Source organism: Mauremys mutica, chromosome 17 (genome assembly GCF_020497125.1).
Source record: "Mauremys mutica isolate MM-2020 ecotype Southern chromosome 17, ASM2049712v1, whole genome shotgun sequence".
Taxonomy (NCBI): Eukaryota; Metazoa; Chordata; order Testudines; family Geoemydidae; genus Mauremys; species Mauremys mutica.
The window spans coordinates 6038302-6049579 of record NC_059088.1 but is presented as its reverse complement, the minus strand read 5'-3'; the positions used below and the strand labels follow the sequence as shown (position 1 = coordinate 6049579).

The window sequence follows — 11278 nt, the reverse complement described above, 5'->3', positions numbered from 1 at the left end:
TTGCCGCTGTCCCCACTCTGGGGACGTCCGCAGGTCTCTGGCCGGGAAGAAGCACATTGGTGTTTGTGGTGGGATGGCTGGGGGCTCCTTTGGCATCTGTCTCTGCACTGCTCTCTTCGCCACCGCCGGCTGTGCCAGGGCACCCACCTCGCGCAGTCCCTGTCTCCCTCGGCCCCACAGGCCCCGCTCCCTCGGGGTCTCTCAAGCCAGGTTGGGGGACACCGAGCTCTGGGCCAGCCCGTCAATGGAGGAAGCTGCCTCCTTCCTGCGGCTGTGGGACCTGACTGAGTAGGCCGTGTCCTCCAGCAGGGCCCGGCGGAAGGCCCCGGCCAAGGTGGTCCGTCTCAGCGCCCGGCGGAACTCCAGCCCCATGAAGAAGTAAAGGACGGGGTTGGCGCAGCTGTTGAGATAGGCCAGGGAGGAGGCGAGCGGCAGCCCCACGGCCATGGCCTGGCCCTTGACGCCCGCCAGCTTGAGGAGGAGGAAGAGGTGGTAGGGGGCCCAGCAGAGGAAGAAGGTCACCACAATGGCCGCCATGACCTTGAAGGGCTTCCTGGAGCGGACGGTGGCCGGGCGCCGCCTCAGCACGGCCGCTAAGGCCCCGTAGCAGGCCAGGATGATGGCGAAGGGGGCCAGGAAGCCGCAGAGCAGCCGGAGGAGATACAGCGTCAGCTTGGGCCCTTCTCCCAGCGTCAAGGAGCACTTGAGGCCGTTGGTCTTCCCCTCCGGCACCAGCTTGCGGTAGAGGTAGAAGGGCAGGCTGGCCACGGCGGCCGCCCCCCATGCCCCGGCAGCGGCCGCCCACGCCAGGCGGGGGCCCCGGCGGTTCTTGGACCACACCGGGAAGGCCACGGCTGCCAGGCGGTCCAGGCTGATGGCCGCCAAGAGGAAGACGCTGCAGAACATGTTGAGGTACTTGATGAAGCTGGTGGCCTGGCAGAGGAAGGCGCCGAAGGGCCAGTGCCTGCGGTAGAAGGCGTTCTTCACCAGGGGCACCGCCCGGCTGACCGAGAAGACGAAGTCGGCCACCGCCAGGTTGAGGAACCAGACGCAGTTGACGGAGTGGCCGGCCCGGCGAGCCGTGAGCCAGATCACCAGCCCGTTGCCCAGCGAGCCCCCCACAAAGACCACGGTGTAGAAGACGACCTGGACTAGGTCCATGATGGCGTTCAGGTCAGGCTTGGCCTTGGCAGGAGAAGGACCAGGGCTGGTCATCCAGAGATCGGAGGAGACATTGGTCTCCATGACGGGACCTGAGAGAGATTGAGAGTGGGGGGAGGCCTTTTCCCAGAGCTTGCCAGTCCCCCGGCCTGGGGCCGGACCAGCACCGGTGCCCCCGAGAGGGGAGAGCCCCTGTGCCCCATTCCCTGCCCCCCTGAGTCAGCCAGTTCTCCACCCTAGAGCCCGATTGGGGCTGGTGCCCCCTAGAGGGGAAAGCCCCCATGCCCCATTCCCTGCCCCACTGAGTCAGCCAGTCCCTGCCCTGGGGCCAGTGCCCCCTAGCCAGGGAAGGGTTCACATCAACCCTCTCTGGAGGTGGGGCCGGGTTTATTTGCATGGCCAGGCTGACCCCACATATTCCCCGCCTCCCATTGTCCATCTCTGGGCTCCCAGCCAAGGGCACCATGAGCGGTGGAGCTATCGGTGGTGCGGGGGGGGACGGGACGATTGCCCCCCTGGCAGCCCGGGGGGGTACGTCTGGCTCCTTGCCAAGCGTCCCGAGCTGTGGGCGGACAGAGGGCACCATGCCAACGTCCACACCTGGCTTTTATCGCTGCCCCCCGCCCCACCCCCCGCCGGCTGGCATGGTGCCTCTCAACCAGGAAAAGGGGAAGTGACCCTGTGCAGGGCTTCTAGGACACCTGGGTTCTCTCCCTGGCTCTGTGAGGGGAGTGGGAGCCCCACACAGCCCCTGGCTCCCCCTGCTGCCTGGCCTGGGTCGGTCTGACCCCGATGGGGCAGTTCTCGTCCAGCTGCAGGGCAAATACACACGCACGGAGCTAGGGTGTTATAATGCACATGCAATGTCACAACCGACACACAACATGCACCCACACACACACAGAGAAAAACACAGAGCGATTGTGTGTTATAACAATGGCACAACCGACACACAACGTGTACACAGAGAGAAAACCAGAGTGATTATCACAGACACAATGTCACAACCGATACATATGTGCACACACACACAGAAAAACAGAGCGATTGTTATAACAGACACTCAATGTCACAACTGACACACAACGTACACACACACAGACACAAAAACAGAGCGATTGTTATAACCGACACACAATGTCACAACTGACACACAACGTGCACACACACAGAGAAAACCAGTGATTATCACACACACAATGTCACAACCGATACATATGTGCACACACACACAGAAAAACAGAGCGATTGTTATAACAGACACACAATGTCACAACTGACACACAACGTACACACACAAAAACAGAGCGATGTTATAGCAGACACACAATGTCACAACTGACACACAACGTGCACACACACGAGAAAACCAGAGTGATTATCACACACACAATGTCACAACTGATACACATGTGCGCACACACAGAAAAACACAGCAATTGTTATGACACACAATGTCACAACTGACACACAACGTGCACACACACACACAGAAAAACAGAGCGATTATCACACACACAATGTCACAACCGATACACATGTGCACACACACACACACAAAAACAGAGCGATTGTTATAACAGACACACAATGTCACAACTGACACACAATGTGTGCACACAGAGAGAAAAACAGTGATTGTTATTACACAATGTCACAACTGACACACAACGTGCACACACACAGAGAAAAACAGCGATTTATCACACACACAATGTCACAACCGATACACATGTGCGCACACAGAAAAACACAGCAATTGTTATGACACACAATGTCACAACTGACACACAACGTGCACACACACAGAGAAAAACAGAGTGATTGTTATCACACACACAATGTCACAACCAATACACATGTGCGCACACAGAGAGAAAAACAGTGATTGTTATCACACAATGTCACAACCGATACACAATGTGTGCACACACACAGAAAAACAGAGTGATTTTTATAACAGACACACAATGTCACAACTGACACACAACGTGCACACACACACACAGAGAAAAACAGAGCGATTGTTATAACAGACACACAATGTCGCAACTGACACGCAACGTGCGCACACACAGAGAAAAACAGCGATTTATCACACACACAATGTCACAACCGATACACAATGTGTGCACACACACAGAAAAACAGAGCGATTGTTATAACAGACACACAATGTCACAACCGACACACAATGTGTGCACACACAGAGAAAACAGCGATTTATCACACACACAATGTCACAACCGATACACAATGTGTGCACACACACAGAAACACAGCAATTGTTATAACAGACACACAATGTCACAACTGACACACAACCTGCACACACACACAGAAAAACAGAGCGATTGTTATAACAGACACACAATGTCACAACCGACACACAATGTGTGCACACACAGAGAAAAACAGCGATTTATCACACACACAATGTCACAACCGATACACAATGTGTGCACACACACAGAAACACAGCAATTGTTATAACAGACACACAATGTCACAACCGATACACATGTGCGCACACAGAAAAACACAGCAATTGTTATGACACACAATGTCACAACTGACACACAACGTGCACACACACACAGAGAAAAACAGAGCAATTGTTATCACACACACAATGTCACAACCAATACACATGTGCGCACACAGAAAAACACAGCAATTGTTATAACAGACACACAATGTCACAACCGATACACATGTGCACACACACGCAGAAAAACAGAGCTATTGTTATAACAGACACACAATGTCACAACCGACACACAATGTGTGCACACAGAGAGAAAAACAGTGATTGTTATCACACAATGTCACAACCGATACACAACGTACACACACACAGAAAAACAGATCGATTGTTATAACAGACACACAATGTCGCAACTGACACACAACGTGCACACACACACATACAGAAAAACAGAGCGAGTGTTATCACACACAGTGTCACAACCGATACACATGTGCACGCACACACACAGAAAAACACAGCAATTGTTATAGCAGACACAGTGTCACAACCGACACACAACGCATGTGCGCACACACAGAAAAACAGAGCGATTATTATAACAGACACACAATGTCACAACTGACACACAACGTGCACACACACACAGAAAAACAGAGCGGTTGTTATCACACACACAATGTCACAACCGATACACAATGTGTGTACACACACACACAGAAAAACAGAGCGATTGTTATAACACACACAAAAAGTCACAACTGACAAACGTGTGCACACACAGAGCTAGTGTTATGCACACACAGTCACAGCTGACACACAACGTGTGCACCCTGCCCCTACGCACAGAGATGGAATATTACAGCCCCCAGCCCGCCCCTCTCCAGCCATGACAGGGGCTGTGTGGGGCCCAGGCTGGCGTGGCCACCTGCCCCGTTACCTGTGGAGGCAGCGCCCGCCGGCCCCGTCCGCTTGTCGCTGGCTCTGAGTTTATTTTCCAGGAACCCAGCAGCCGCCAGACGGTCACCCGTCCCCGCCCCCCCCGCCCCCCCCGGGGTTGGGCCCCGGCCAGAGCGGACGTGCTGGGGGAGTGATGTGCGAAAAAGGAGAACTGGGCTGGGGAGGGGGGGACACTGCCTGTTGCTGCCAGCTTGGGGGCTGTGGGGGCAGGCCAGCAGCGGAGAACCCAGGTGTCCGGGCGGAGCAGGTGGAGACACAGGGCAGGGCCGGCAGGGGAGAACCCCGGTGTCCGGGCGGAGCAGGTGGAGACACAGGGCAGGGCTTGCTTAGGAGCCAGGTGTGACCAATTGGGGAGGGGGAGGATTCCCAGAATGCACTGCTGCAGAGTGGCCAAGTGAGGTGTCAGGCAGCTCCCAGCATGCACGGCTGCCCCATGGCCAAGGGCGGGAGCGTTCCCAGCATGCACTGCTCCCCTTGGCTGGGCTGGGCTGCCTGGTGGGCGACTCGTCAGGGGAGGCAGCTGCCCCTTGCCCACCTCTGCCCTGGGCTCTCACTTCCTCCCCAGCTGGTGGGACCGGAAGCCGGGTTCCTTTATCCCCCGGTGAAAACCTCCCCGGGGCAGGGGCCTCGGTTCCCCTTTTCACGTCTGAAACCGGAGGTGTCGTCTTCCTGCCACCTGCGAGCCAGGCTGGAGCGGAGCCCAGCCCGCCGTGCCCGGGGAACGAGCCCCCCGGCTCCCTTTGCCCGCCCTGGGAGGGGGGTAGGGCTAGCCCCTCGCTCGGGGCCCCCGGGGCCCCCACCCCCAGGGGGAGCAAGGCCCCCCCAGCTCTACCCAGTGACTCCCCACCAGCACCCAGCCCAGGCAGGTCTCAGGGGCCTCGGGCCTGGCCAGTCTCCGCCCCGGCCAGCTGGGTCTGTCCCCATCCCCATGGGTCCGGCTGCACCTTGTCCCCTGCCCAGCCCCCTCCTTCCAGCCGAGCCCCCTAAATCCCCTCCTCCACCAGCCCCTCCTCCGTCCGCAGTCCCAGGTAAACAGGTCACCTGGGCCCCTCTCTTCCGTCCTTTTTTCCCCCCTGGTCAGGTCCCCGGGCCCCTCTCTCCTCAGCCCATTGTCCCCGCACTGGCCAGAACTGGCTGGCTCCCAAGGTGGGGGGCATCCTGGTTACCAGCGCTGGGTCCCCCATCTCCAGGCCATTGTCTGGGTCCCAACTCCTAGGCAAGTCCCCTGCAACAACAACCTTTCCCTTTACACACACAGCACACAGGGAAACTGAGGCACACACCGTGCTCCTGCAAGAGTCTAAGAAAATCCCCCACTTCATCACAAACACACACACACAATGTCACAGCTGAGACCCAACGTGTCAGCACACACACAGCTAGAGTTTTCTACCGCACACAGGCACAACTGACACACAGCGTGTGCACCCCTGCTCCCACGCACAGAGATCGAATTTTACACCCCCTTCAGCCCGCCCCTGCCCGTGTTCCCAGTCCAGCCATGACAGGGGCTGTGTGGGGCCCAGAGTGGCATTGCCGCCTGCCCCGTTACCTGGGAAGGCAGCGCCCGCCGGCCCCGTCCGCTTGTCTCTGAGTTTATTTTCCAGGAACCCAGCGGCTGCCAGAGTGGCACCACCCCCTGGATTTGGCCCCTTGCCCCGGAGCAGGATGTGTGAGGATGCACCAAAAAGGAGAACTGGAGGTGGGGGGGTGGGCACTGCCTGTGGCTGCCAGCATGGGGGCCGGGGGGGGGAGGCATCAGGGCAGGAGCTGTGGGGTCAGGGCAGGGCTGGCAGTGGGGAACCCAGGTGTCCGGATGGAGCAGGTGGAGTCAGTGGTGAGCTGGAGCCGGTTCCCACCGGTTCACACGAAAAGGTTGTTAAATTTAGAAGCAGGTGTAGAACCGGCTGTTAAAGGGGCAGGCGGGTGGACAAACTCCGGTCCGCAGGCCACATCCGGCCCCTGGGACATCCTGTCCGGCCCGCCTGAGCTCCCAGCCGGGGAGGCTCCCCTGGCCCCTCTTCTGCTTCCCCCCCTCGCGGAGCCGCAGCGCCGGGCCGCCGGAGTCAGCGCTCGGGGCAGCTCCTGCCGCTTTGAGCAGCAAGGTGGGGGGGGGGGCGAGCTCCAGCGGCCGTGCGGGGTCCATGCACGCTGCCCTGAGCAGCATGGGGAGGGGGCCGGGCCGGGGCTGGGAGGAGGGGTTGGATCAGGGGCAGGGGCGGAGGTTTGGGGGGGTTGGGTAGGCGTGGGAGTTCCGGGGGTAGTGGTGGAAGGGGTTGGGGCAGTCAGGGGACAGGGAGTGGGGTCCTGGGGGGCAGTTGGGGGGGGCTCGGGAGGGGGTGGGCAGGGGACACGCAGCAGGGAGGGTTGATAGGTTGCGGGTTCTGAGGGGGGCAGTCAGGGGCAGGACGTGGGTGGGGGTCGGATGGGGAACCGGACCTGGGGGGGAACCGGTTGTTAAGATTTTGGCAGCTCATCACTGGGTGGAGACACAGGGCAGGGCCGGCAGCGGAGAACCCAGGTGTCCGGGCGGAGCAGGTGGAGACGCGGGGCAGGGCTCACTTGGGAGCCAGGTGTGACCAATTGGGGAGGGGGAGGGCTCCCAGCATGCACTGCTGCCCTTGGCATGGCAAAGCCTTAGGACGCTGGGCTGTCTGCTCTGCCTCAGTTCCTGGGGGATGCTCGACCCCCCCCTCCGCCCGAGGCCCCCCCTCCACCCCCACTGCATCCCTTCCCCCAACCCCCACCCCGCCTCTTCCCACCTCCCCTCCGCCTCAGGCCCCGCCCCCACCACACCCCTTCCCCCAACCCCCCTCCCCACCTCCACCCCCACTGCATCCCTTCCCCCAACCCCCCATCCCCCTCCGCCCCACCGCACCCCTTCCCCTAACCCCCCACCCCACCCCTTTCCACCCCCCTGCACCCCTTCCCCCACCCCCGACCCCTCCAACCCCCCCACTGCATCCCTTCCCCCAACCCCCACCCCGCCTCTTCCCACCCCCACTCCGCCTCAGGCCCCGCCCCACCACACCCCTTCCCCCAACCCCTGCACCCCTTCCTCCAACCCCCTCCCCCTCCCCCATCACACCACTTCCCCCAACCCCCCTCCCCGCCTCCACCCCCACTGCATCCCTTCCCCCAACCCCCACCCCGCCTCTTCCCACCCCCACTCCGCCTCAGGCCCTGCCCCCACCACACCCCTTCCCCCAACCCCTGCACCCCTTCCTCCAACCCCCTCCCCCTCCCCCCATCACACCACTTCCCCCAACCCCCCTCCCCGCCTCCACCCCCACCGCACCCCTTCCCCCAACCCCCCCTGCCCCTTTCCACCCCCCCTGCACCCCTTCCCCCACCCCTCGACTGCACCCCTTCCTCCAAACCTCCACCCCCCCTCCCCGCCTCTTTCCACCCCCCCTCCGCCCCAGGCCCCGCCCCCACTGCACCCGTTCCCCAAACCCTGTCCCCACCTCTTCCCACTCCTGCTCCACCCCCACTGCACCCTCTCCCCACCTTTTCCCCCAACCCCCCTCCCCACCTCCTCCCATCCCTGCTCCGCCCCCACTCCACCCCCTCTACCCACCCCCGCTCCGCCCCCACCGCACTTCTTCTCCCAAGCCCCGGTGGGCAGGACGTGCTGGGAGTGAGGGGGAGGAGCTGATCTGTGGGGATGCCGGTGGGTGCTGAGCACCCACTATATTTTTTCCATGGGTGCTCTGCCATCCCTCGCCCACCTCTGCCCTGGGCTTTCGCTTCCTCCCCCACTGGTGGGATGGGAAGCCGGGTTGCTTCATCCTCGGGTGAAAAACTCCCCTGGCCCCAGAGCAGGGGCCTCGGCTTCCCCTTTCCAGATCTGAAACCGGAGATATCTTCTTCCTCCTCGTGGGAGCCACGCCGGAGCCCAGCCCATCTGCTGTGCCCGGGGAAAGAGACCTCTGGCTCCCTTTGCCAGCTCTAGGAGAGGAGTGGGGGCTGGTGGTTAGAGCAGGGCGGGCTGGCAGCCAGGACTCCTGGGTTCTATCCTCCGCTCTGAGAGGGGAACAGGGTCTAGTGGTTAGAGCGGAGTGGCTGGGAGCCAGGACTCCTGGGTTCTATGCCCAGCTCTGGGAGGGGAGTGGGGGCTGGTGGTTAGAGCGGGGTGGCTGGGAGCCAGGACTCCTGGGTTCTCTCCCCAGCTCTGAGAGGGGAGTGGGGGCTGGTGGTTAGAGCGTGGTGGCTGGGAGCGAGGACTCCTGGGTTCTCTCCCCAGCTCTGGGAGGGGAACAGGGTCTAGTGGTTAGAGCGGTGTGGCTGGGAGCCAGGACTCCTGGGTTCTCTCCCCAGCTCTGAGAGGGGAGTGGGGGGCTGGTGGTTAGAGCGGGGTGGCTGGGAGCCAGGAGTCCTGGGTTCTCTCCCCAGCTCTGGGAGGGGAACAGGGTCTAGTGGTTAGAGCGGGGTGGCTGGGAGCCAGGACTCCTGGGTTCTCTCCCCAGCTCTGAGAGGGGCGTGGGGGCTGGTGGTTAGAGTGGGGTGGCTGGGAGCCAGGACTCCTGGGTTCTCTCCCCAGCTCTGAGAGGGGCGTGGGGGCTGGTGGTTAGAGCGGGGTGGCTGGGAGCCAGGACTCCTGGGTTCTCTCCCCAGCTCTGAGAGGGGCGTGGGGGCTGGTGGTTAGAGTGGGGTGGCTGGGAGCCAGGACTCCTGGGTTCTCTCCCCAGCTGTCTCACTGATTCACCATGTCATGGTGGACGAGTCTCACCTGTTCTTTTCTCTGTAGCAAACACCCCAGATGACCACTGGGAATGCCAGAGCCACAGCCCCGCCCACTAAAAGACATGGCACCGCCCATGGGAGGAGCTTACCAAGCCCTGCCCACTAAGTGGCATGACTCCGCCCAGGGGTGGGGCTTGCAGAGCTGGCTGTTCCATCCAGGTGCCCCCCCCCCCCAGTGCTAAATTCACATTTGCCGCCTTTGGTCTTTCAGAGGAACCCAAGCGGCTTCGGCAGCTTTATTCACCTTTTCGGGGGAAAGGCTCTTGCCGAGAGGGCGGAAGGATAGAACGCTCAGGGAGAGGGCGGGGAAGTTCTGGCCTGTAACACAGAGCACGACTCTCCGGATGCTTACTGGAGGGACTATTTTTGCTGGCGTTCATCGGCCTGGGATAGGATACAAAGGAGTCTCTCTGCTTGTTGGGTGGACGACTTCTTTTGAGTGAAAGAAGGCAGAAGGGGGCGTAATAAGGCCCAGCCCTTGTATTTAAAGGGCACCACGTCCCCATGTGTGTTTCAGGGACTATATTTTGTGGTGGAAGGCCACAAAACAGAGTGCAAGACGGAACAAAGGAAGTAGTCCCGGTACTTGAATATGATGGAGCTTGATTTTCAGATTTTTAAGGGGCTATTTTACCGTTTATTGTTTGGTGGAAGGACACACACAAGTTATGGAGGAACGTCACAGGGCTTCTGTATGAAAAGGGCCTGGTTTTCAGCCTTTTTTTTTTTGAGGGACTATTTTTTTGGCGGAAGGACACAATCAGTATATATTGAAAGTAGATCCGGCACTGTATAAAAAGGGTCCAGTTTTGAGACCTGTGTTTTGAGGGACTACTTTTGTGGTGGAACGATGCTCAGTAGCTGTCCTTTGAAAGTAGAGCCGGCTCCTGTGTAAAGTGGGCTGGATTTTTTTTTTTGGATGGACTACATTAGCTAGTGGAAGGATACACCAACCAATGAGGTGGTCCATGTAACAAAAGTAGATCTGAGCTTTCTGTATAAAAAGAGCCTGGTTTTAGGATTCACTCTGGCCCGGTCTGAAAACCAGGCCCCAAAATGGTGGCCAGGTGGTGGTATCCATGGCAACCACCATGGCCATAGCCTTGTAACAGCCCCGCCCACCCTGTGGGGTGGCGGCCAGTGAGTATCACTGAGTTCCTGCAGCATGGGAAAGGGGCGTGGCCTGTTATTGCTCCGGTGTGGCCAATGAGGGCAAGAGTTCCCAGCATGCTCCTCTGCAGTGTGACCCATAAGCTCCTGGCATGCACCGCTCCGGCATGGCCCGTAGGCTCCCGGCATGCACCGCTCTGGCATAGCCCATGGACTCCCAGCATGCACCGCTCCGGCATGGCCCGTAGGCTCCCAGCATGCACCGCTCCGGCATGGCCCGTAGGTTCCCGGCATGCACCGCTCCGGCATGGCCCGTAGGCTCCCGGCATGCACCGCTCTGGCATAGCCCATGGACTCCCAGCATGCACCGCTCCGGCATGGCCCGTAGGTTCCCGGCATGCACCGCTCCGGCATGGCCCGTAGGCTCCCAGCATGCACTGCTCTGGCATGGCCCGTGCTGATGACGACAGCTCCCCACATGCACTGCTTCAGTGTGGCTCATGGGCTCCCAGCATGCACTGCTCTGGTGAGGCTCTGGGGTCCCAGCATGCAATGCTCCCGTGTGGCCCATGGGCTCCCAGCATGCACTGCCCCAGCGCAGCCCAGGGAGATGACAACAGCTCCCAGCATGCATTGCTCTGCCATGTCCCATGGTCTCCCAGCATACACAGCTCCAGCATGGTGCTGGGCTCCCAGCATGCACTGCTCTGGTATGGCCCTGGGCTCCCAGCATGCCATGCTCGGTGCCATCCCAGAGCTGCCCTCCCCCCCGCCCCGCATGGGGCCCTGGCCCCTTCCCCTGCCTCTGCCCCG

The 11278-nt window shown here is 60.2% G+C and overlaps 1 protein-coding gene across 2 annotated transcripts; it reads right to left on the bottom strand.

Annotated features, from left to right (window-relative positions):
• Positions 1-22: 22 nt before the first annotated feature.
• LOC123351610 (chemokine-like receptor 1) lies at positions 23-6198 on the bottom strand. 2 transcript variants are annotated; one of them, XM_044991079.1, is made up of 2 exons: positions 6162-6198; positions 23-1253 (listed from the first exon to the last, which is right to left on the bottom strand). In XM_044991079.1, the coding sequence occupies exon 2, from the start codon at positions 1243-1245 to the stop codon at positions 202-204; it is 1044 nt and encodes a 347-aa protein (XP_044847014.1). In that variant the 5' UTR covers positions 1246-1253; positions 6162-6198; the 3' UTR covers positions 23-201. The 2 variants fall into 2 exon arrangements, with proteins under 2 accessions (XP_044847014.1, XP_044847013.1); XM_044991078.1 differs by lacking the exon at positions 6162-6198 and adding an exon at positions 4590-4632.
• Positions 6199-11278: the final 5080 nt, after the last annotated feature.